Source organism: Myotis yumanensis, unplaced genomic scaffold, assembly GCF_028538775.1.
Source record: "Myotis yumanensis isolate MYYU_CA2020_CCGP unplaced genomic scaffold, mMyoYum1.0.hap1 SCAF_12, whole genome shotgun sequence".
Taxonomy (NCBI): domain Eukaryota; kingdom Metazoa; phylum Chordata; class Mammalia; order Chiroptera; family Vespertilionidae; genus Myotis; species Myotis yumanensis.
Window position 1 is genome coordinate 57,548,256 of NW_027223763.1, and position 27,109 is coordinate 57,575,364.

The 27,109-nt window shown below is 41.3% G+C and overlaps 1 protein-coding gene across 8 annotated transcripts in view; it reads right to left on the reverse strand.

Moving 5' to 3' along the window:
- The window catches only part of BNC2 (basonuclin zinc finger protein 2), a 430,106-nt gene that overhangs the window by 123,236 nt on the left and 279,761 nt on the right, over positions 1 to 27,109 (reverse strand). For 7 of the 8 annotated variants that reach the window (XM_070431715.1, XM_070431714.1, XM_070431713.1 and 4 more), the window contains one exon: positions 1,804 to 2,039. The exons of the other annotated variant lie outside the window; for it this stretch is intronic. In XM_070431715.1, coding sequence (XP_070287816.1) covers positions 1,804 to 2,039 — 236 coding nt within the window. The remainder of the gene's footprint in view (positions 1 to 1,803; positions 2,040 to 27,109) is intronic. 8 annotated transcript variants of the gene reach the window in all.

The window sequence follows — 27,109 nt, forward strand, 5'->3', positions numbered from 1 at the left end:
GGCCCGAGGGCTGTACCAGGCTCTTGAAATCATTTGGTCTGGCCCTGCCAAGGCATTAGGGGTGAGTTAAATGTCTGACCAAATACAGCAGCCTAATTTTTAAGTTGATAATTTTGTATGGCCCTTGAATGATGTTATAAATATCCATATGGCCTTTGGCAGAAAAGGGTTCCCTACCACTGGTGTAGGACAGAATCGATCAAAAATGGACACTAATAATCATGCTGTGGAAACGTCTGCAGAAAGACGTGACCCGGATGTGTCTTGAGGCAGCATAATCGGGGATCCTTAAACTGGCTCCATGCTTTGCTTTTCCTGGACCTTCCTCCTGGACCTTGTGCCCCCTCAGTTCCCCTGACCACCCAGGACTTAACTTTCCACTCACCCCACTGAAATGTCCCCATCCTGAGGCAAGTGAGAGAATGCTTGTGAAAGTCTTCTGTACACTGAAAATGTAATAGACAAGTATTCCTATTAACATCATCATCTCATCTTCAGAAGGCCAAATTTTCTGTGCCTTCCAAGTTGACATCTTACTGAACGAAAAAATATGATCCTCTGCCTCCTATAGCAGACCTGGGAGCAGAAAGATTATCCCACTTCCCCTCTTTCTCTATGCTCACTCATCACCCCTCCCCTGCTCTCCTGCCCTGGCTAACACCTGGGGGGACCACACAGGAGAATGACAGGAATGTGTGTTTTGATGCCAGGTTAAAGCAAGGGGAGACTCGCGGGGCCCCCACTCCTCACATACCAAGCTGGCAGCCAAGGCCTTGCACACAACACAAGGTAACTTGGGGAATAAACAGGCTGGCAGAGCCAAAAGCAATTTTTTTGAAGGGCTCAATCCTCCTGGTATTATCCCCGCAGGAAATTTCAAAAATCACTTCAGAGTCTACCTTTGTCGCTATGCTCTCCTCTGGCAGGAGGGAGAACTTCTTCATCATCCATGTAGTCTTTTTGGGTCCTGGGGTCTCCCAACATGCTGTTTTCAACATTTACCCTTCAAGGGTCGTAGGAAGACAGATGGCCATAAAAATACTTCAGAGGCAAAGTACACAATGCAAAACCACTCATAACATACTGCAAAATATGATGAAAGGGGGACAGGGGAGGTTGCAGGGGAAGGGAGTGGAGGCTGTGGGCCTCCCAGAAGAGCTTTAAGACCTACTGACACAAAGAGAGGGTTCGAGCTCTAAGAGCAGGTGCTATGAAGGCCAAATCTACAACCATGCCTGCATGTTTTGTAGTGTGAAGGTTGACTGGTTACAAAAGCGGGGAATTTATAGACATTGCAGTTCTTCCTTTGATTTGGACGAAGAAGCAATAATTAGTTAGGGTGCACAGAAAACCAACAAAACACCGAACCTACAAATTAAGGGTGAGAACAAGCCTTACTAAACTCAGATGAAATGTCATCTCAGATTTCCACACAGGCATCACCCACCTCAAAGAGCCCTCCCCCTTGAGTAGGGCTACAGCAAGACTTGCTGGAGAAGCCAGGGCGCTCATGGTGCAGGGAGAGAGAGCTGGATTCAAAAGGAGGCAAACAAAGCAACACTAGGCAACAGGCCACTGTTTCCTTCCTAACATACACCACTGAAGCCTGCTGTCAGCCTGCTGGGACGTCACTCCTTTCCAATTCCCCCGCAAGCCTGCCAAAAGCACCGTTCTAACCGGGAGAGGGTGTGCCTGCCTGGGACTGCGAGAGGCAGGAAGGAGGCCAGTTTTGCTTGCCAAGGGCTTTCACCCAACCCCTCCTAGAGCTGGCCACAGACACCAGCTTCAATGTCCTCCCCCTACCTGAAGGATGTACCCCCGAACGTAGTCCCGTAGCGTCCAGCCCAGGCCGTGTAGGATGTGTAGCACCTCCTCCTGCTTCAGGACACTGAAGAGCCGGTCCAGCAAGATCTTTAGCCGCACGGGCACCGCTTGTGTCCCGTAGAGCATCAGGCTGCTGATGTCAAACACCACGTTGGACTGCACAATCTCCACTTGCGTGGGGTGGTACAGGTGCTGGGTGCTGAGCTTATCCAAGGCTGTGGTGGTCCCACCAAGGATCCGGAGGTGGATGGGAATAAAGAGACAAAGGGAGAGGACAGACAAAGCAGAAACAAGTTACTGGAAGTTATCAGGGCTCCATTTCTAAGGCTGCAGGTCACCACAGGAAAACCACATAAGTCTTTAAGCAAGTGTTTGCAATGTAAATAGTTCTCTTCCCACCTCCTCCCTGTTTTGTTTATATATTGCAGACTGCAAAAGACAGCAAGAAAATACAAAACGTATTCAATTTTCAGAAAGAGAGCCACTGAGGATGTTTCTAAATGACTGTGGCTGACTCTACAAACCAGACTAATTAATTAGCTAATTGAATTATGGTGCAACCCAAGTTGTCATGGTGTCCTCCCTTCCCCCACCAAAGAAAAAACGAACAACTTCCACCTTATGTCCTAAGAACAGGCTCGACCAATATAATTTTAAAAAATAAAACCTGCCCTAGCCGGTTTGGCTCAGTGAATAGAGTGTCGGCCTGTGGACTGAAGGGTTCCGGGTTCGATTCTGGTCAAGGGTGCATACCCAGGTTGCAGGCTCCATTCCCACCAGGGGAGCATGCATGAGGCAGCTGATCAATGATTTTCTCTCATCACTGATGTTTCTATCTCTCCCTTCCTCTCTAAAATCAATAAAGTTATATTTAAAAAAAAATAAAATCCACCCCTTGTAAAACCTGAATGGTTTAAAGAGGAAGAGAAGCATGTTCTTCAGAATGCAAGGGCCTAAAAGGCCTAATTTCAAAGGAATAATAAGGAAAGCTGACATCAGTGTAGGGCTCTCAAGTTAAATTACCAGGAGCGAAGGGAGATTATCCAGAGACTTAGATCTCCCAATTTTACCTCTTGCTGTTCACCTGTGAGATTTAGTTTAGTGTTCACTGGCATGTTCTATAAAAGTTATCCAGGAGAAGCAAAAACAAACAAAAAAAAGAAGAAAAAAATACATTCAAGCCATAATTTAGTCATCTTTTAAACAGCTCTGACCAGGGTTTAGTGTCAAATGAAAATGGAAAACAATGACTATAATCAAAGTTTGAGAATTTCTGTGAATTTCAGCTGTTACCCCAGTACAGAAAACAAAGGATGACCATTTTCAGAGTAAATATTTTAATTAAATTAATATTTCAACAATTAGGCCTTTTCCTCCTCAAATCTAAGAAATTACCTCTCTCCTCTAGATCTTAAAGCCAAGATCAGATCATACTTCCAGTCCCCATCCTTATCTGATTTACTGGGAATTAACTATTGCAAATAGTTACTATTGCAAATAATATAATTATATTTTTCCTCAGTTTCTTTAAAGTGAATTAAGATAACATTGTATTATATCCAGGGCTCAAAGAGATGCTGCTGCGATGATTAATGAGATAATGAATGAGAGGTGCTTTGAACTCCTGAAGAGGACACAAAAGCATTAGGTCAACTGTAAGAATTATATACATATGACCTTCTGGGGATTAAAACAGATAAACACCTGAGCCTGAAAAAATGGTCATCTAATCTCTTGAGTGAGGACAGTGGCTTTCAGATAACATCCAGGCTCAAATTCTAACTATACCTGAGAGTACAGTACCTAACGTTTCTGCAAGTTCTAAATCCCTGCCTGGTATTTCTCACCCACCCTTCCCTCCACCTTAGCCCATAACGGTATGTACTGTACTGTACTGTACATGTGCACGCTGAGTAACTCTTATTTGAATATACCAGTGTCTCTGCATATTAATGCAGGTATTTAAAAGTGCATGCACACACACACGGTTTTTACTTATTTGAAATGTAGTTTTTCAGGGCTCCTCCTCCACTCTGGTTTCCTCCTGACTTGTGGTCACTAGAGAGTTCATGTACTCTTGATAAATTGCTTTCTTACATCCATAGTGTAAAGGCCCTTATCATTTACCCGCTGGCTTCATTCAACACATTTACTCCCAGGAATACTTTGTCAAAGAGTTCGGGTTTTCTCATACTTCATTTCTTGCAGTTGATTTGTCTGATCTTTCCTATTCTAGTGGTTGAGTCAACTTTGAATAAATAGCCTTAAAAATTAATTTAACGTTTGGGAAAGATAAGGGATTCACAAGCCTAGGGATTGAAGACTTCTCTCACCCCACAGGGCATTGAGCCTGCAAAAATGCAGGAAAGAAGTATTATTATCCCCGTTCTTCTTCAAGAACAGCTTAACTACTCTGCTGAGTGGCTGCTCTGCTTCCAGAATCCAGTGACCAGGTCAGGGAAAACCTGCTCTCCAACTCTCTTCCATCAACCCTCCTGGCCCAGATCAATCACTTCGTCACAAAATACTCTGCTAATACCACAACAAATAGGAAATCGAGAGGGTTTAGTAGGGGAAAGTAATTGACACTAAATCCTGATTTTTGTCCATGTGTTTGGACCTTGTACTTATGCACTGAGTATATGTAGGTGTGTGTACCAATGCGTTCAAAGGCTAGGTGGGAAAATGTCATATCAGCCCTTTCCCTCCCACCCCTTAAAAATGGCAGACCATTTTTAGAAGATAAAGAAGACTAACCTGTTGAGGGTAGAGAAACAAAGAGAAATTGTTCAGATAATTGAAAGAGCACAGGTGGAATAGGTATGGCAAAAATATTTCCCTAGATATGCTTTTGAGAACACCAGAGAGTGTGAGTATTACAAGGACATTACCTGATTCCTCTTCACACTAGTAAGTATGACATATGTTATGAAGTAGGAATGCTGTTACAAGCCACAGAGACATAGAACACAGGTCAATAACTTTTTTCTGTGAAGGACCAGATAGTAAATATTTTTACTTCTTATGGGTTTTACATTCACTTCCTTAACTAATCACCTCTGTGGTTATGAAAGCAGGTCAGACTGAAACTAATGGGCATGTCTGTGTTCCAATAAAACTTTATTTATACAAAAAAGCACCTGGCCACATTGAGCTCTGTTATGGAGGATGAAAGGGTGAACTGGATAGGTTTTAAAAATTCAATAACAGATAAGGAAAGAGTCCTAAGAGTGCAATTTAAGCAGCAATTACCTAGAAGATAAGCCATAGACAAAGGCTGGAACAATATTAAAATGCCCAGCTTGCGTATGTCAACTGTAAATTTTGGCATAAACATATCATCAAACATGATCTGTCAAATTTCTTGAATGTATCAATATTTTCTGCTTTATAATTGTAAGGTCATAGGGAGTCACCAAGTTGTCAACAACTTTTGGGGATGTCTCCTTGAGAACGAAGAGTAAGTGATGATTTTTTAAGTGTCATTAATATCAATAAACTGAAAACTGGACTTCTGCCTAATGTCATGATCTTCCTATGTCTGAATGTGGAGGACTCAAATTTGGATCTTAGTAGGGTTAGAAATATGAGTTGGGTCAATGGGATGAAGGCAGGTTAGGGCAAGAATTTTTTCAGTGGCATGAAATGGGAAATGATAGTCACTTGTTTTATACTTTACTAGAGGCCCGGTGCACAAAATTCATGCACAGGTAGGGTCCCTAGGCCTGGCAGGTGATCAGGGCTGATTGGGGCCTTCCCGTTGCCGGCCAGGGCCTTCCTTCATTATGCGCCGCCCCCTGGTGGTCAGCACACATCATAGCGAGCAATCAAACTCACAGTCTCCTGGTTGAACTCCCAAGGGGACAATTTTTATATTAGGTTTTTATATATATACTAGAGGCCCAGTGCACAAAAATCTGTGCACTCAGGTGGGGGGGGGGGGGGAGGGGGCGTCCCCCAGCCTGGCCTGTGCCCTCTCGCAGTCTGGGACCCCTCGGGAGATAATGACCTGCTGGCTTAGGCCTGCTCCTGGGTGGCAGAGGGCAGGTCCAATCCCTAAGTGCAGGCCCTGGTCAGGCTCAGAGCAGGGCCAATTGGGGAGTTGGGGCGCCGCCCCCTGTCATGCACAGAGCAGGGGTGGATTGGGAGGTTGCGATGCCACCCTCAGTCACGCTCAGGGTATGGCTGATTGGGGGGTTGGGGCACCGCCCCCTATCACACTCAAGGCAGGGTCGATGGGGAGGTTGCAGCGCCACCCCCTGTCACGCACAGAGCAGGGCCGATCAGGGGGATGAGGAGCTCCCCCCTGTCATGCACAGAACAGGGCCCATCAGGGGGTAGGGGAGCTCCCCCCTGTCACGCACAGAGTAGGGCCGATAGGGGAGTTAGGGCACTGCCTTCTATCACCCACAGAGCAGGGCCGATCAGGGGGTTGGGGCACAGCCACTGTCACGCTCAGGGCAGGGCCAATGGGGAGGTTATGGCTCTACCCTGTCACACACAGAGCAGGGCCTATGGGGGGGGGGGGGTTGGGCCGCCGCACTCTGTCACACACAGAGCAGGGCCGATCAGGGGGTTGGGATGCCACACCCTGTCACACACAGAGCCACAGGGCGATCAGGGGGTTTGGGCGCTGCCCCCGTCACGCTGATCCGGTGCCAGGAGGCCTCGAGGCTCCGCTGATCCCGGTGCTGGGAGGCATATTACCCTTTTACTATATAGGATAGAGGCCTGGGGGCCGGCTGGTTTGCCCTGAAGGGTGTCCTGGATCAGGGTGGGGGTCCCCACTGGGGTGCCCGGCCAGCCTGGATGAGGGGATGATGGCTGTTTGCAGCTGGTCACACACCCTTCAGGGTGGGGGTCCCCACTGGGGTGCCTGGCCAGTCTGGGTGAGGGGCTGAGGGCTGCTTTCAGGCTGGCGGTTGTTGATTGAAGTTCCCAACTGCTCCTTTTTTTAATTTTATTCTGGGCCAGCTTTAGCTCTGGCTCTAGCTCTGAGAGCAGATATCTGGTTTGTTTCGGTTCTATAATCAAAACAATGTATAACTCCAGCTCTGAGATCCCGGCCTTCTATATTTGTTAGAATGTTTCAAACTGCCAGCTCAGAGGCCGGCAAGTCAGGCGGGGAATATTGGAGTCTGCAGTCCCTGGAGCAAGCAAGCCTCATGTTCGCTTCCAGCTGCCTGGCTGCCGGCCACCATCTTGGCTGACAGTTAATTTGCATAAGGATATGCTGATTAGCCAATGGGAAGGGTAGCGGTTGTACGCTAATTACCATGTTTCTCTTTTATTAGTGTAGATATATATAGATGGGCCTAACCACCTGCTAAATAGTCCTGTACAAATGGTATTGCCAAAGTATCATTTTCAAATAAAATCTTAACCCAAAATTGGGTATAAAAAAACATAAAAGTGAAGCTGGAGTGAGCATGGATTAGAGAACTTGCTTGGTAATCCCTTTTTCTCTTCAACTTGTTTAAGCATCTCAGTTGGAACCCTAGAGTTCCCAAAAGCACAGTTTGAAAACATACTTTTCTACACAATAAAATGGAATCAATTGTTTTACCTGCTTTTCACCTACTCTCTTTCATTCTAGTAACAGAAATTGAATTTCCCTTTGAGGAACCATTCTTTCCTTATCTTAAAAAAGAATATTCCTTAAGCCAGGCCTGGAAAACCAGCATATCCCAGTCGCTTGGCCACAGGGATGGGCAAGTGACCTAGTCTGAACAATGAGGTTGAATCAAGGACTTTAGTTATAAGTAGTGGGAAATTTTTCTCTTTCCTCAAAATCTGAAGCTGGTAAATATATGCTTGAGAACAAAAATCGCATGGAAGACAGGTGGGATGCAGGTGGTCTGAGAAAGACCAGATACTGCCAATATTGTTTGATCCAGAAGATACGGACATGGTCATTTTGGATGCTGGTACTTTACCTAGAATCTTGGGATACAAAAGCCAACAAACTCTCTCTTTTTATGTCTGCTTGGACTACGATTCTGTAACTTGTATCTAAAAGAGCCTTAACTAAGACAACTACCTTTGGGGTTTCCAGCTGGATACCATGTAATTTTAAAGCAGGTGTCAGTGAAAAGGTATTTTAGTTCCAGGTCAAATGCAGTTTCTCCAGTGACTGGAATGAAGTATCCTTAAAAAAATTTCATATCTTACACAAATTTATAAAGTGTGATAAGTGCCATCAACATTAATAAATAAAAAATAATTATGGGGGAATAAAGGAAATGATCTCTAAGTACTAACTAAATAGCATGCATCATTTCAGGGTTTTACAATGATCTCATTTTATCCTCTCAAAAATTAAAACACACACATTATAACTATTATCACCTATTTGGAGATCACAGACTCAATGTGGTTTAGCAACCAGCCTAAGGTCACTTAGTTACGTCTCCCAAGAAAATTCTGTTTCTACCACATGTTCAGATAAATAGTCAATAAGGAACTCTGGGAACTTGGAAATCTTCATCATGTTAGAAGTCCCTAACTCACAGCAATCTGGGCTTCTTGCCCATCACTCTGCTGAAGCAAGCATTTCAAAGGTCACCAACACCTGCCTTACTATGAAATCCAATAGCTTTTCTCCTTCATTATTTCCCATGATCTCTCCACAGCAGCTGACCTTATTGATCACCACTCCTCCTAAATGCTCTTCTCCTTCACTCATGCATACATTCATTTATTCACCAGCACTTAACTCATCACCGAGGTTGGTGTCGCATGCAGATGCAAAAGTAATTTATGTTGTGGCTTCCACCTTCAAAGGTAGACAGATGCAAGCAATATAAATGCTATAAGAAAGATTTGATAAAGTACTTTAGGACACAGAAGAGAGGGCAATTCTTCCAGGAAGTCATAGTCTTGTAAGAAAACTAGGAATTTACAAGCAAGAAAGGAGGAGAGCTAAGGTAAGGTTCTTAAATAAATGTGCAACAGAATCAGCTGAAGAGCTTGTTAAAACATGTATTGTTGGGCCACCTCCCCAGAGTTCCTGATTCATTGAGTCTGGGGACCAAGGATATGCATTTTTAACAAATCTCCACAGGATGCTAATGCTGCTTGGCCAGGGACAGTATTTTAAGAAACACTGAACTAAGGGTGTGTGTGTGTAAGAGCACTGATATCCAACGAATGTGTAACTCTTGAGGCAAAATATTTAGAGATAAGTATAAAAAGTCAGATGAGCCCTAACCGGTTTGGCTCAATGGATAGAGCGTTGGCCTGCGGACTAAAGGGTCCCAGGTTTGATTCCGGTCAAGGGCATGTACCTTGGTTGCGGGCACATTCCCAGTAGGGGGTGTGCAGAAGGCAGCAGATCGACGTTTCTCTCTCATCGATGTTTCTAACTCCCTATCCCTCTCCCTTTTTCTCTGTAAAAAAATCAATAAAATATATATTTTTTTAAAAAAGTCAGATGAGCCCAAACTTGTAGAAAGCTTACAAGTTTACTTCTTAATAGGATATAGAAAATATTAAACATTTTATAAGATAAAAGTGATTTATACTTTTACATGTAAAACTCTGACAAGTGTCCGGAAGTTTAATTAAAGCAATGACTGTCAGATTGGGGGGCAGAGTACATGTTTAGCAGTGACAGCCACTGACTATGGTACTGAATAAACCTCAGCCACAGAGCCACAACCTCCTAAAGGAGAAGAGCAAGAGGGAGATGGTCATGTTTGAAAAATCATCACAGGTGATTCTGATAGAAACCACACACAACCACTGAAAATCACAGATAGAGTTTGGGGGCAGGGATGGACTAACAGTGGTCGGCAAACTCATTAGTCAACAGAGCCAAATATCAACAGTACAACGACTGAAATTTCTTTTGAGAGCCAAATTTTTTAAACTTAAACTATATAAGTAGGTACATTGGTATTAACTTAATTAGGGTACTCCTACGGCTTAGGAAGAGCCACACTCAAGGGGCCAAAGAGCTGCATGTGGCTCGCGAGCCGCAGTTTGCCAACCATGGGTAAGAATCACATGAACAGAGTAGGATGTTTTGCAATACTCTTCTAGAAGATGACTTAACTCACTGAACTTCAAACTTTATATGCCTAAACCTGGGATATGGGAAGGCCTTCCAAAAGGTATGGAGACATAGGGACTCAATTTCCAGATCCTGCAATCCTGTTATTTACTCTTTCCTAAAATCAATCCACCTGAGAACAGGCCTGCCAGCCCATGCAAATTATCCATTCCCATTTCTCCTCTGAAAATAGTACCCATCCTTCTTTATGAAATAAAGGTATAGTCTGACTTGCCTTATAGGATTCTCACTGGCCCAGGGTGTAAAACTCTCCTGGGTGCCAAAATAATTGATGTTTTCTTGATGACTTTAATTGCTGCATGAAAGCTTTTCTTCATGATTAATAAAAGTACAAAGAATCTGCCAAAGGTTTCCTTGACTACACATATATGACAAAAGAGTACCTAGAACCCGATATTGGGTCCCTGTTGGAATACTCAGAATTCAAATAAAATGGAAAGTGGAGCAATGATGATGCACTCACGTCTTGCATTCCTATCTATTTTAATACTGTGTCACTCTTTATTAAATATCCTGTGAGAGCGAAGCAAAAATGCCCAATACTGAAAATGGCTCCTCCGGACCCCAGCCCACATACTCGAAGATAAGCCATTCCTTTCAACTATTCCTAATACTAGGGGTGTCATCACTTGGGAAGAGAAGCATTGGGCGCATGTAAGTGATGCCTACTCTCAAATTAAGTTTGAACGTTTTCTGATGCCTACAAAATTTTTAAAATACTAGATACAACCTGTGGATAGGAATTTTACATGATTTCTTGCAGAAACTATGCTTATCATTTGATAAGGTAGTTACAACCCACTTAATCAAATAATATAAAACTATTTATTTTGGTTATAATTAACCATTTTCCATCTTAGGCAATTTTCCACATCCTGTTAATAAAACTAAAATTAAAATAAATTATGATTTGAATGCCAAAGCACTTAATTCTTAGCTGAATATAATTTGTTTCATTAAATACATAAAACATTTTTGACCATGAGATCTAGCAAAATTGATGTTTTTATATATGACCCTTATCTAATTTGTCCCTAACATCCAGCAACTGATTGTGATACACAAATGGAACTACATGATCAAAGTAATACCATGGCTTCTAATATATTCCTCATTTCATTTTTAAAAAATCCATTTAAGTTATATATTACAGTACATCATTACATATTAACTAGTGAGAAATACCACTTCTATTGTAAACCAAATTAACTTTTATTAGCTCCACCTTTTATTCTGGACTGTTTTAGTAATTTATGAAACACAGCCCACAATTTATTCATGTTTTTATTATGTTTCTCAAAATATATGTTACTACATCTATTTGAATTGAAATGTGGGTTTAATTTTTCTCAGTTAAGTCAGATTTGGCAGTTTCATCTGACCCTAAGCACTGGTGGAAGTTTTCATCAATCAAGATAGTTAAGTCTTCGGTGATAATTTAAACAATGACTTACAGCAACAATGTAAAGTTGCCAGTGGTGTTTGTTGTCCCGCAGATTAAGGACAGTTTCTATGACAGACTCCAAGGGTTGTTTAGATCCCAGCTCTGCCACCTACTTGCTGTTATGACCTTGGTGAGTTTACTCAGCACATGAAATGTTAGGGTGGCTCATTTTTCAAAATTCGTTTGGAGACAGGCAAGCCTAAGCTTGAAGACAGACCCCCTGCCTTAATTTCAAGGAGAATATAGAATCGAGACCAAGCAAAGGAGTACAGGAGAAAAACAGATGCTTGGTGTGAAGGTGAGGCAGGGTTATAGGATAAATTTGGGGGACTGAAGGGGAACTCAACTACAATGCAGGGGAAACGTCAGGATTCCAGAGGAGCGGCCTCTCCAGCTGCCTGGCTGAATACCCTGCCTCTAGGAATCCTCCTCTCTGTAGGTGGTCCCGAACCTGTACAGTGAGCTCTACCCAAGCTCCTTGCCCTCAACTCCAAACATGTTCTTGCCCCCTATTGCTGTAAAAGGTAGGACTAGGAAACTAGGCCAAAAGTGCTTGAAATAATACCCTTTGTGGGGTTGGGGATAGTGTTTTCTGATTGGATATGTCATAGGTGCTCACTGAAAAAAAAGTTATAAATTTGAGAAAGAGAAAACAGAAAGATAACCATCCATAATCCCATTATCCAAAGGCAACTATTGTGCACATGCATCTACCTTTTTTAATCCATAATTTTATATCATTGAGGTCACACTGTGGATGCAAATTTCTATCTTGTTGGTGCTGTTTTTCTCACTGAACGTAATACATTAAAAACATTCAAAATGATCTCCGACTACTTAGAACCCGTAAGTTTTTACATTGATGTTTCCTCTGGATCGATCCCCCCTTTCTGGCCTACCTTCCCTCGCTTTAGTACAAGTTTTTAGGCTCTCCTAACTCCATTACTGCAAGTAACTCTTGCTGGCCTAATACAACCCTCAAGTCAGCCTTCTCAAAATATTGCTTAGAAAGTCTTGTCTCTGCTCCAGGGTTTCCAATGCTGCTGCCTCCCTACTCCCAACAACAGTACACAAAATCCATAACCTGGGTCAGGAGACCTTGGACAGACAGACTGACTTCCCATCCTAAAAACTCTGACATAAGCCTTCTGTTCCAACCACAGTGAGGTACTCACTGCCTTTCAAACAAACATTCCTAGCATTTAGTATTTGGTCACTAACGGAATAGTTCAGATTTAGTGAAGAAAAAACAGATATGATTCAGGCCCTCTGGAAGCGAATAGACTAATGAGGAAATCAGGCCTTTTAAAATACACATTAACATGCAGAATTACAAACTGGGTATGAGAGATGAGAACACAATTAAATGGGGGTGGGGTGGGATGTCCCAGGCAAGGCCAATTCTGCTGGGACATGAACAGGGAGAGAGGCACAGGATAAAGCTAGAGAGACAGGCAGGATTCCACCTGCTGAGCTACATTTCTTAGATTTATTTTCAATGCTGTTCCTTAGGTGTCTTTCCTCCTATTTATCCTTTTGACTAGCCTTTTGTCTTCAACTCAAATTCTACGTTGTTTTCCCATGAGGGCTGGACAGGTCCCCTCATATAAGAGAAATCTGTCTCAACAATCATGGCACTTACATGTGCCAATCATGTACGTCCCAACCATATGTTGCCCATTTTCTGGGTCGCTTATGTGCCTATTTATGAACAAGAGCTTGATGTTAAACAGCAACCCTACCTGAAACGCAATCCCTCAAGGTGTTTAGCCCTCATATTGTTTAATGAATGAATACAGTGGAATGTACAGAGAATAGGAAAAGGCCAGTATGTATTTGCACTGAAGAGTCAAATGTATGATTCCACTGTACCACCAAATTCTTATTTCCACCCATGTCCCTTTCTCAACCCTCACCTTTTCGTTTTTGTGTTCCTCTAGAGAAAGGTGGGGGTAGGTAATTAGGACAGTTTAGAGAATGAGTTGGGGCTGCTAGCCCAGCAGTAATTCTGACCAGCTTTGCATAATTTATTCCCTGTCCTACCACTTTAAGCATTATTTGGAGGTATCCAATGGAATTCTAGGCAAAAACAGTATGAACGCTAGTATTGTTAAAGAAAATAGTATAACAGTGCATAAAGTAGACCATAATGTATAGATAGTATAAAAATTATAGCACAGGATCACTAGATATATGATGAATGTGCTAGATTTATGGTCTCATAGCTATAGAAAAAAGTACCGTATAGACTTTGGAAAGTGGTCAGAGAACAGTGACACAATAAGACTTTAAGAATAGCATCTATAAAGAAAAGATTGTTTTTTCTTTTGTAAAATGCCTGGAGAAATAAAAAGCAAACTCTCTTTACTATGCAGAACTTTCTCTGGAAAAAAAGGGAGGTTTAACTGCACAATATGGGTACTAGTTAGAAAAAAAAAAAGAAAATCGTACAATAAGAGCTTCTTACACTGTGAATTAAGTTACTGAGGGAACATAATTTACCTGGATTTATTTAAAATGCCAGAAACAGAAGCTTAAACTGATAATTTTCTGGCTATAAAACAAAGGAGAAATTGAAGCCTGGATATAATTTCAATAAACACTTTGATAGGATCTATAGTTTTTCAAAGGAGAATGGTGGCTAAGCCACAAGACTCAAAAATGACACATAAGTCTGGATGAAGAAAACTCATTTTTGTCAAGAATAGAATCACTATAAGAACAACAGCTGGAATTTTTGTGGTTCATTAATGAGTGTAAGGTAAATCTAAAATAAGCATAAAGTGCAATGCAAAATATATAGCAAATGTAAAGTAATACACACTTTTAACTGTATTGCTAACTTAGAGAACAAAGTAATGTCCTTGATAAAATTCAGTGTTCGAGTATATAAAATTATGCTGTGGGTGGTGGTGGGGGGGGGGGGGGGAGGGGTAGTCAGAAAGGAACCTGCATCTGTCAAATGAAATGTGAATAACAATTTTTTATTTCAATTTTTAATAACAGGAATTACTCCCCAAGCCTTCAAATAAATTAAAATAAATGTAAACCTGTAATTCTACAGACTTCACTTCCAATATTTTCTGTGAAGGTCACAGAAATAAGAACATATTCAGATACTTTTTTTTCTTAATGTAGGAGTATAAAAGTGCTTTTCACTGATCCTAGAAAATTGGCTCTCAGTGACAGTTTATAGTTCTTAGTTTTCCACAACTTTTTTTTTTTTTTTTTAAAAACATAACTTTCTTTAAAAGCCAAATTCAAGTGACTTAGGTGGTTTCCACAGGAACATACTTGAACATTTCAGGCCCTACGTCCAGTGGGCTCCACCTAATAGCTGTTCAGGCATGGCAATATGAAGCTTATAGCCATTCAATAAAAAAGAAGTTAGCAAAGTGGAGTGATTTTTCAAAGCCACCTACTTTACTGAGTAAAACAATTAAAAATTTGTATGAAATGGCCTAAAAGGAAACCTTTTATTTCACTAATTTCCAATCCTGCCCTGGATATTTTTAAATTTTTAAATGCTAATTTGAAGCAATTTTACAAGTTCCAAAAATTAAAGTAGCCTTATTCTTTAATTTTGGGAGAAAGCCTAGTGAGCCTTAAATTGCCCGGCTAATTGTTTGGAGAACTCCCCGTCTATTGCCTCAACTCCCCTTAGGATTCCAAATTATAACAGCATCAAGTGGTCAGCTTTTAGGAGCTCTGGGACCTAAAATACTATTAATTTCCAATTGATTAGTATTTAACTCGTGTTTTTAAGGGATTGTTTTAGGAATTCTTTCCACGATTACGTTAGGAATTCAGAAATGAAGTTGTGAGTGACAAGATTTTATTAGAGGAATATCTGGGGTCAGATTTTAAAATTTTGATTACTTATAAACAGACTATTGTTCTCTTTCCTACTTCAAAGGCCCAGGCCATAACCTCTGAATTTATGAGGATGGTGGCTCTTCATTCTTGCTAATGTGACCAATAATTTCCAATTATATCACACTTTATAATATGCACACTATACCCAATATAATGATATGTCATTTCAATGTAGCTAGCCCATGAACTTGTACAGGTTTAATGGGATTTCACGTATTTAGAATTTCATCATAAAGGGGCCCTTTGGAATCATTATAACATCAATCCTTTCCCATTATAAGACTCAGCTCTCTTACTAGGCAGGGCCTCAGGGCTCAAGGCAAGGCTTAACTTACCCATAGATTGTAAGCCAGATCCCAATAAAAGCCATAGCACTTGGGGAGAACATTAGTAAATGGCAATGATGACATAGTAAAAACTTTTTAGTGAATCAGGGGATCAATCACAAAGGCGGACAATGATTGTTCATAAGAGAAAAAATTCTTATGACTTGAAGTAATATTTAAGATCTACACATTTTATTCCCTACTTTTGGGGAAAAGAACTATGTAATTGGGAGCAAATTAAGTACAGAATAACTCATGTTCCATTTAAGTCACAACTTTCTAACTGTAACTGTCAAGGTTGAATTAATTAGGATATTTAATACCAAGGAGAAAAAAGGCTTGTTTCTAGAATTATTTTTTTTTTTAAGAAAGAAAGAAAAAAAAAAGAATGACATGCAGCTGAAAGAGTTGTTCCTAGAGCCTGGTGATAAAACCTGTCAGCCCTTATGTGTGAAGGGTTTATTTTTTTTCTTGAACAAATAGTGTGCTAGTGTTTTAAGAAAAAAAAAAATTCCACTGAACCTCCATAAACCTTGATCACATTACTATGCTTTACATACCTTATGTGAATGGTCCTTCATTTTCTTCTTGTCCCTTAATACATGAGGGATAAATATATGAATATCTTATGGTCCATTATGGATGTCATTCTAGACTGTAAAGGAGGGAATGGGGACAAAAGTAGTTCCAATGAGCCCTCCCCCCCTTCCTATGGATTTTAATCATCCCTAGTTGACATGTAGCTTTGAGAGTATGTGGGTAGGCACACACAAACACCCACAATTAGTCCAGGGTAGAATCTGAGCTCCACTTGAGACTATATAGGTAATATTTCAAACTGATTGGCATTTCCCCCCTGGGGCCTTGTGCATAATAAAGTCTTCACAACAGGCTTTGGAAATCATTAAAGTCTGACTGAGGCACACATAAAAGTAGACTGTCAACACTTGGCTGTTCAGAAGCTCACTCTCTTGGCTAGCAGATTAAACAGGCTCTTGGTTTTACTTCTCCTTCCTCTTCCTTACATGGTCCACTTTTGGGGGCATGTCTTTCCTCGTTCGCAGCAACTCCATCAGAAGGTGGTAAGGGGAAAAGAGAAAATTTAATCTGCAAACTTGACAGTAAATCTGGGAAGAGACTTGGTAATTGAATGTACTTGCTGAAATCAGGTTTGGGGGTTATTTGTGCTGCTGTTCTAGCCAACCTTTAGTCATCAAGGCTAGCTGCAAGTTGACTCCACAAACTTTGCTTTATGTAATTTATAGATCAATGAACTAAATGCACACTGATTACAAAACATCCCATTTTAAAAGTAACTACAGGAATATGCAACTTCAGTGGTCGGCAAACTGCAGCTCGCGAGACACATGCGGCTCTTTGGCCCCTTGAGTGTGGCCACGAAGTTTCAATTGCACTGTACGTGCACGCCCGCACGTGGTATTTTGTGAAAGAGCCACACTCAAGGGGCCGCAGTTTGCCGAACCACTGTGCTACTTGAATGAAACATGTAGGTCCTTTTATTAAATAAACAGATAAAAAATGAATTCTTCTGTAAGAGAATAATCACCCTACCCCAACTTATTAGCTTTAAAGACTACATTTTCTTGAAATCCCATATATCTATCTAAGAATTTCATTAAGGTAACATTGTAACTTGAAAGGCATATTTATTTTTGATAGAACATATGCTTTAAACTCTATCAGAGGTGGGGAAGAAACATTTCAAAACTAAGAGAGCAGTGATACATAAAGCTGGCATCTGGTAAGAAATAACTATAAGAAAGAAATTACTATATTCCATCTTTTTTTTAAAAAACGAACATCCCCTTGTGTCACAAGTATTTTGCCTTCCCCCTCTCAGTAAGTCAGCCTGAAATCTCATTCTAAATCTATAATCAATCTTTCTCTGTTTCCCCCTACTGTAATCCCTTACAAGTGTGGGCTATCACACACACTTCTGACACTGATGTGTGTTTTCTTCTGGATTGCTGGATTTGCCTAATGCATATATCAAGTATCAAACTGCTCTGCATCCATGACTGGTGGAATAAAAGACCCTACATAGAACGATATGCTCGTTTAAAAAAAAAGTTAAGAAGGTAATCTCACGTCTTAGGAAAGGAAAAGTCTAAACTAATCAAGTTTTAAATGCAAGAGCAAAAAAAATATTAAGGACTAGAGCAATACTTACTGATTTTCCCGCTAATATGATGAAAGTATGATTGAGCAGACAAGGAAACCTTGAAGTTACCATCCCATTCTACTAGCTGGCTGTTTGACACATATGAGTTACCCACAGGATAAATATCTTTGAGGCCACTGGCAAAATAACACTATTTTATACCATCACAGATATGTAATGGAGTTCAAACTTTCTGGAAAGAAGTGAAGTCTCCTGAAATAACATGAACAAAGAAACCAAGGGAGCATGCTTGTCAGCACTTTGAATCCTGGCTACCAATTTGATCATGATAATGACACTAATTTCTAATTTAAAGTTCTATTAATCAGTACCAACAGACAAAATTTAAAAAATCCAAATTTTAAAACGTAGCCATTTTTTCCTTTAGATATTTTACTGTATTTAAAAACCAGTAATAGAAAACACTTGCCAAGTTCATTTAGTCTCTGACTGAGGCACACATATGTGATTTCCTAATTTACAGCTTGCACGTACAGATGTTCACACTTAGTAAAAGGACTTCTTAATAGCTTTTTTTAATTAAAAGTGTGTTGATAATAGGTGTTTTAAACATATCCAAACAACACAGCTGAACTGACAAATGCCTGTCTTCATGCCTCACCATGTCTCACATTGTGGCAAGATTTTTATAAAAGAGAAAAGATTATGAATCAGTCGCACGTATACTGATAAATGTTACCCCCAAAACCTCCAAATGAAATCTTTCATTAATTTTTCTCTCTATGATCTGTTTCCAAGTAGAAAATGTTAGATTGCTACTAGGTTTATGTAGCCGAGAGCAGAAACACACAGCCTTTGCGTGCTGCCTGCAGTTTTTTTTTCTCCTTTGCAAAACTTTGAACCCCATCCAGCTTTGACACACTGCCTCTTCAGTTAATAACTATCAAGTTTCCCTTGTCTCCTGTCTACTTTTCTTTGAGGCAATTGCGCACTCAGCACCCCGAGATAATAACACACATCTATAAGATAAAAGCAGTGGCATTAATGTAATTGTCTGCCTCTCTCTCTTTAGCCTAATCTTTTTCTCCTTCAGTTTTGACTGCCTGTGTGACACCTGTTTTTGTCTCCTCTGATCCTACGACAGGTTTTCCGCTGACAAGGTTTTTGCCTGACAGAGATTCCGAAGACAAGAACATAATAAAATATGAAGAACTGCTTGTCAGAGTTTCTGCCAATGCTCACATGAAATAGAGAAAAAAATGACTTTTTTTTTTGTATGAGGGGCCCTATGATGGTCGCTTGTGGCCTGTCAGGAAAAAGACCTCCCTGGCCAATTTCTCCAAGCAAAACAGGTGTTTTCTTTTATGTTAGAGGTTGATTTGTTTTTTAATTATTACTGATAGTAGAAAACCTGAACAGCCAAAAGTGGGGAAGGGAGAATTTCTTACTCTCAGACTTTTGCAGGCAAAGGAGTATTGAAGAACTGCTAAATAGAAGTGGAAGATATTTCACTCCAAAACCATTTCTTCTGACTAAAACAAAAATGCCGACATCTGTTAATGATCAAATAAACTTAACTTCTCTAAAATGTACTCCCTGTTAGTGAGACTACTGAACACTCTCACCTACCTTTCACTTGTTTTGTTGACTGAAGACACAGAAGGAAACAGAAGTGAAAGCAGAGTGAGGGCTGGAAAGGAGAAATGCAGAAACGGGACTAAAGGCAAGGTGTTTGCAGGCTGCTGGAAAAGAGACTGGCAATTAGGAACCAGAGACTTTTAGATACACTTGTGAGACTTGCCATGAACTGTTGTTCCATGTGCTCCCGCGGGGGAGATGCTGGGGTAGGTATCAGCACACGGAGATGAGGAAGTGCCCTTCCTGGGCTCCCAATCCAGGGGAGGGGTCAGTATCCCACAGAAACCACCCTTCCGGTCCAGGTAGAATACACTGAGGGCACACAGAGGAATGCATGTGCTCCTGATGACAGGGCAGGACCAGTGACGAGGCAAGGGTGAAAGCACAAAGGGCTGGGGCAGAGTTGACAGCGATGAGTGAAAGGAGTATAAGATCTAGGATTTGGGCTTTTAGGATTCTCACCACCAATTTGAACTACTCTACCAAGCAAGTCACTTTAACCCAAGCTTCAGTTCTCCAAATACATTAGCTAACTCTTAGGGCCTAGCAGAGTGATTCTAACAGAAACATAAGTCAAGTCACGTGTGTAATTTTCATTTTTATAGTCTCATTTAAAAAGTAAAAAATAATGAGACTATTTTAAAAAAATATTTTATTTAAAATAAATTTAATATACATTAAACTATCAATATAGAGACAATATAAGAATAATTCTTAATGAGATTATATGTGTGTGTGTGTATATATATATATATATATTTTAAAGACTAAAAATCCAGTGTATCCTTTATACTTACAACATATCTCAGTTAGGACTTAGGCACACTGCAAGTGCTCCAAGTGCTCAAATCCACAAGAGTGGCTTCGTTAGTGAGCAGCCAGTTCTAAGCTGCCTTTGCATTCCTTGGCCCCACTTGAATTTAAGGCCCAACAAGTCCATGCTTTCAACCAGATGGGTTAGGACTTGCTTTTGTTGTGTCAAGCAGGCTGGGAGGCCTAGGAGGCCAAGGTAGAGATTTCCCTGGGTCTCAAAGAGCAGCTTCAAGGAGAGAGGGACCTTCCTACAGGGCCCTTAACAGACACTGCTTATGAATCTATTCATTTGTGGCAGTAACTCCTTAAAATACTTTCCATATGTTGCTTTGGCTATAGGCTCACTAACCAGTAACAGATTAATTCAAGGAGCTTTTAAAGTGCTACAACCATCTACCATGCAAGAAGGCAAAGACTGGTGGGGAATGGGTTACATAAACATTTCATGCCGCCCCCAGTAGACAAGTTGGAACTTATCTAAAATACCATCTTTATCTCAGTCAGTGATTTCACTCTTCAATCAAAAAAGGGAGAGGGACATGTCCCAGTTGGAAGAAGCCATCACTGTGACACAAAGGAGAAGGAAGAATAGGTGAGAGTAGCAAGATGATACTGCTGAGGCATATTGGGTAATTGTGACCTAGCAGACTCTCCTAGTTTGTCTGAACAGGCATCCTGAGTAAAATGTGAGGAGTTGCATGTATTTCATTTATAAACCCCTTCAATTTGTGTTCTGCTTAACCTGGTGAACCCCAGTTAATTAAGATGTTCCTATAAACAATTAAGCTTCCTGTAGGATCGTTAGCAAGATATAAAAATTTATGATGTAATAAAGGGCAATAAAATGATAAAGTGGTTAGCCCATCAAAGCACTTTGTACGCAAGAATATAGGTGTGGAAATAGGCAAAAGTAGCTTTAACCCTGTTTCAAATTCATCTACTTCTGGTTTTTTGAACTTTCAACACATAAATACTCCTACAATTCATTTCAACTGGTCTGATTTTCTTTCTCATAATGTGACTTTTGGGATAAAGTGTTTCCTACTTCCCTTCAAATATGGCTTACACGGAATTTTAAGGGAAATGGAAGGGATGGAACTGTCTTGGATTTCCTGGGGGAAACACAGTCTCCTGGGAACACTTGGACCCTCAGCCAAAAGAACTGGTGACCTAAACTCTGCCACTGGGCACTGAAGAAACCTCCATGGGAGGGGAAGTAGCTCACACCACCACCTCTGACCTGAAGTGAGGCTCTAGACCAGTGGTTCTCAACCTGTGGGTCTCGACCCCTTTGAATTTCACAGGGGTCGCCTAAGACCGTCGGAAAACACATATATAATTTCACATTGTTTTTGTGATTAATCACTATGCTTTAATTATATTCAATTTGTAACAATGAGATTGGGGGTCACCACAACATGAGGAACTGTATTAAAGGGTTGCGGCATTAGGAAGGTTGAGAACCACTGCTCTAGACAGTCTCCTTAACGTTATGTCCACTTGTTCATTTAATCCTTTCAAAACCTTACTGTGATAGTTAGGTTTTTCCTATTATTATTTGAATTTACAGATAAAAGAACTGCAATGGGATTTGACCACTGGTCTGGCCATACCCACCTTTTAGTCACTAGACTAAGCAAAGCAGGCAGGTCAGATCCTTAAGGGTGAAGTTTCACTTCCGTAGAGTTCAATAATGAAAACAACTAACGCTAAGTGGATTATCTCATTTAATCCTAGGAAGAACTCTAGCGTAGGCGTTATCACTGTCCACACTTCACAGATGAGAAAACAGAGATTAAATAACTTGGCCACGATTCTACTATGATAGTAAGTGGTGAGCCAGGCTGTGAACCTATGCAGAGCTGCACTTGTACCCAGTCTTTATCCTCCCTACCATTTGTGCACCTGAAGCTTCTTTCTAGGCTGCGGTTCCCACTTTGCATACAACAATCTCAAGATCCTCCCTAGAAACTGCTTTGGCACCTTACACTTCAGTGACCAGAATTCACCAGATACACCTCTTGTTCCAGCTGAATAAAATGGAGCTAGGAGAAAAAAAAAAAGAAGAAGAAGAAGAAGATCTGGAGAGCTAAAAGGCAGAGCGCCCAGGATTTTAAGGGGAGGCACTGCTTGTGCTATGATTTTTAAAAAGAAAATTTTTTTTGAGGGAGTTCAAAGCATCATCTGAAAGGTGGGCAGGCAGAGAAACAAATCAAAATAAGCAGCTCAGGGGCACAATAAGAATACAGTGACTGCCATTAATCAAGCGCCAAACCTCCACCTTTGTGGGGTGTCCTCCCTTTAAAGGTAATCAGTGGTGATCAGGGAGTAAAGGAGAGAAGCAGAAGAGGGTGACATGCCCTCGGGTCAGCAAAGGAGGCCCCTGTGCCAAGCAGGAAAATGGCCTTGTTTTTGCTCTCTAAAATAAAAATAAATGAACAAATGTTCAGGGACGTTGTCCATGGAAAGGCCAGAACCCAGCTGCCTCGCCAGAGCTAGGAGTCAGCTGAAAGCTGTTTCCCTAATTACAGGAGAATTTTGCAGCGAGGGACCGCCAGGTTTCAGAGCACAATGTGGAAGCGCTAAGACCACTAGAAAGCAGGAGTCCCCACCTTTTCCACACCAGTGTGCCAGGGCAAGAGGACTGCGGAGTTCAGTTCCACGTGTTTCTCAGCAAAGCCACCTACCTATCTTCCCAAAGGATCAAGTTCTTGCTTGGCCTGCATTCCCTGGGAAGCCTGCATGTACTTTCCTGTGCTAAGGGCTCCTGTTAATACCTTTCTTATATATTTCACTAAATCCTAAGTAGCAGCCTGCAACACTTTTCTCCCAAAGCAAAATTCCCTCTTCTTGGGACAACCTCCAGGGCAGGCAAGAGGAAGGCCAGCGCTTTCCTGTAGGTTCCTATCTGGGCGTATTACTTTCCTTTGTTAGAGGAAACTCAATTTTACTCACCCTCCTTTCTTGATCTTGACAAATTTACAAATTTTCTTATAGAAACTGCTGCTGAGTTACTCAGAATAAGCATGATGTCACAGACATGTCATACTTTGTTGCTTATGATGAAGACCCATTTGCGGTGGGAAGAGGAGAAAAGTAGGGAAGAAAACAGGGCAGTTATACCAGCTTTTGGACTCAAGTCAGAGAGAATATTACAGTGTTACCAGTTGAGGATAAACTACTCTCACAGATGTTTAGACAGTTCATAAGAAGAGCACAGACTGGGACAAATAAAAAGACACGTGACCTTTCTCGGGTTAAAATGAAAAATGACTAGTTTTGATTTGCCCTGTTGAAATCCTTATTAAAGTACCATGCTGCCAAAAAAATTAGAGGAATTTGTAAACACGACAGAGATCTCGTGGTTTTAAACACAGAACTGACCTAATCGAAAGATTTATCATAGAATGCTCAGAACCAATGGCCCCGACTTATGCAAATTAGGCCTACCTATGATCTTCTTCTCCGTGTATGCTTGCCAGACTAGTTAGTAAAATCACAGGGCACTCAGCTAAATTTGCATGGTACATGCTAATACTAAAAAAAAAAAAATACTGTTTGCCTGAAATTCAAATTTAATGGGGATATCCTATGTTTTCTTCTTTTATGTCTAAGATATAAATGACATATAACATTGTGTTAGTTTTAGGGGTATTCCATATCTGATATTTTCAATTTGTGTGAGGGTTATTTATAGAGATAAATACCCCTGTTCTGATAAGATATATCAAGTACAGAGCTGAGAACTCAAACTCAGTGATGCTGAAAAAAAAAATTACTTCCAGTGAATTATAAAAAAAAAAGGTTTGGAATTAATGGATTATATGAATATTAAGTCTTACAGTACATTAAACCATAAAGCTGGTTGCTATATGACACTAAATTAACTTTATACTGCTCACGACTTCCTGTGGCACAGAACTGAAGAATACCTGGCACAGTAGTTTACATGTGATGTATGCTTAATAAATATCTATTGATTGATGGCCAACCCTGCTCATTTGACATTAAAAAAATCTGAACAGTTTGGAAACTGGCAGAGAAGCAGCTGGCTTGATGAGCAAATAATTAAGGTAATAAAGTAGGACTATCTTTTCCTTGAATGAACTGCAAATAGTAAAGAGAAATCACATTTATGGAACATAAAGAAAAGGTCTCAAGATTTCCAGTGCAACAAGCATTCGTGCAGGCAGACCTCAGCCAAAGTAAATAACTAGTGTTAGTTCAGATTGCTTAGAAGTGAATGAAAATTCCAGCATCAGGCAGCTTGTTGGAATGACACATCCTATTGGTTTACAGTCAAAGTATTCTATGAAGAAAGTATTTTACACCGAGAAAGCTGCTGTGGGGTTCACTAAACTATGTAATATATTTCTTATTCATCAAGCCTCATATCCTTGCCAAATGCTTACTAGACATACCAAGAGACAGGGGAAAATTTTTTAAGGTAATTGTAACAAATGGGTTTCCTCAGAAGTAAAAATTACTAATCTAGGAAAGGAAAAACATTATATTTTTAAAATCTGCCCACCTCTTTTATCAAATATACCGGGGGGGGGGCAGTTGAGGGCGATTAGGCTGGCAGGGGGGCATTGAGGGGCTACTAGGCCAGCAGGGGAGGGGAGCAGTTGTGGTAAACCAGGCCGGCAGGGTGGGCAGTTAGGGGTGACCAGGCCAGCAGAGGGGGGCAGTTAGGAGCAACCAGGCAGGCAGGCAAGTGAGTGATTAGGAGCCAGTGGTCCAGGATTGTGAGAGGGATGTCCCCCACAGAGTCCTGGATTGGAGAGGGTACAGGCTGGGCTGAGGGGACCCCCACCCCCTGCACAAATTTCGTGTACTGCGCCTCTAGTTTTCAAATAATAAACAAAAATGATTCAGCACAACAGTTCTTAACCTTTCACCACACCTCCAGTTTGTCACAAAGGCAAGGAGGTCCTATTGTAACACTTCCTGCTTGAAGCAGATTCCTTCTGGGAAAACGCTGAGGTGGGAGCACTCTTCTCCCTGCCCCACCCTTACACACCACTGGGTGTTTATGGTGATACTTACTAACTCCTGAACCTTTGTAAACTCCTTGGCTGAAGCTTTAATTCGGTGAATGGAAGAATAACTACTCTAGTATGGTGGGAAAGGGTCAAAACACAACAAACTGAATTTCTACCAACATGAACATTTTTTTTTAATTAAATCTTTATTGTTCAGATTATTACATTTGTTCCTCTTTTTTCCCCCCATAACTCCCCTCCTTCCAGCTCCCACCCCACCCTCCACCCTCACTCCCCACCCACTGTGTTCATCCATAGGTGCATGATTTTTGTCCAGTCACTTCCCGCATCTCCCACACCCCTTTTCCCCCCAAGAATAGTCAGTCTATTCCCTTTCTATGTCCCTGATTCTATTATAATCACCAGTTCATTCTGTACATCAGGTTATTTATTCACTTGATTCTTAGATTCATTTGTTGATAAATGCATGTTTGTTGTTCATAATTTGTATCTTTACCTTTTTCTTCTTCTTCCTCTTCTTAAAGGATACCTTTCAGCATTTCATATAATACTGGTTTGGCGGTGATGAACTCCTTTAGCTTTTCCTTATCTGTGAAGCTCTTTATCTGACCTTCAATTCTGAATGATAGCTTTGCTGGATAAAGTAATCTTGGTTGTAGGTTCTTGGTATTCAGCACTTTGAATATTTCTTGCCATTCCCTTCTGGCCTGCAAAGTTTCTGTTGAGAAATCAGCTGACAGTCGTATGGGTATTCCCTTGTAGGTAATTGAGCCTCTTTCTCTTGCTGCTTTTAAGATTTTCTCTTTGTCTTTTGCTCTTGGCATTTTAATGATGATGTGTCTTGGTGTGGTCCTCTTTGGATTCCTTTTGTTTGGGGTTCTCTGCGCTTCTTGGACCTGTAAGTCCATTTCTTTCTCCAGATGGGGGAAGTTTTCTGCCATTATTTCTTCAAATAGGTTTTCAATATCTTGCTGTCTCTCATCTTCTGGCACTCCAATGACTCTGATATTAGACCGCTTAAAGCTGTCCCAGAGGCTCCTTACACTATCTTCACACTTTCGGATTCTTTTTTCATTTTGCTTTTCCAATTGGGTGTTTTTTGTCGAATCTTTGGTTTGATTATTGTGCTCCTCTGGTCTGCTATTGGGTATAATATTCTTTATTTCAGTCCGTGTATGCTTACTTTCTAATTTCTTTATCGTAGCATCGAGGGTCTCATTAGTTTTCGTGAGGCTCTGCACAAATTTATGGCAAGCCCTCAAAACTGCGATTCTTAGCTCCATATCCTCCATTTCTGTCATGTTTTTTTGTCTCCGCATCTTTTATGCTTTCTTGGTGCACCCCCTTGTGGTCTCTGTGCGCAGTCTTGTTCTAGCCAAGCCTTAATTGTTGTAGTTAACACTAGAGGGGTTTGACCACCAGGCCGACTGGCTATAGGAATCAGCTGTATGGAAAACGTCTGCCTTCTGGGGAGGCGCTAATCCAGCCTTTGCCTGAGGCGATTGGCAAATGGCTGTGCGCAGGGTTTGGGCGGGGCGGGCTCAAAAGGGCGGGCGGAGGGAGCAGTTATGGCCACGCTCAGTCCCGTTCCCAGAGGCTCTGCTTCTCAGAACCCCGGCAGCCACTGCAAACCTCGGAGAGAAAGCTGCCCTCAGGTTCCAACTGATGCCGGATAATCCCGCTTCTCCCGTTTGAGTCTGGGTCCCTAGAGACTCGCCCGGATCTGGAGCCCAGAGTCTGAGACTCACTCCCGACAGAAAACGACAACCGCGCCCTCAGCCACCAGCCCGCTTTGCGCGCGCACCTCGGTACCTTTGTATTTTCCACACTGCGCCGCCTCTGAGCCTCGATTTGCTGTTCTCTTTCCTTCTAGTTGTAGAGTCTCTCTTCAGCCAGCCTTCCTGTGGTTCTGGGTGATGTCCGTTCCGTCTTTTAGTTGTATTTTTGAAATGGTTGTTTGCGGCA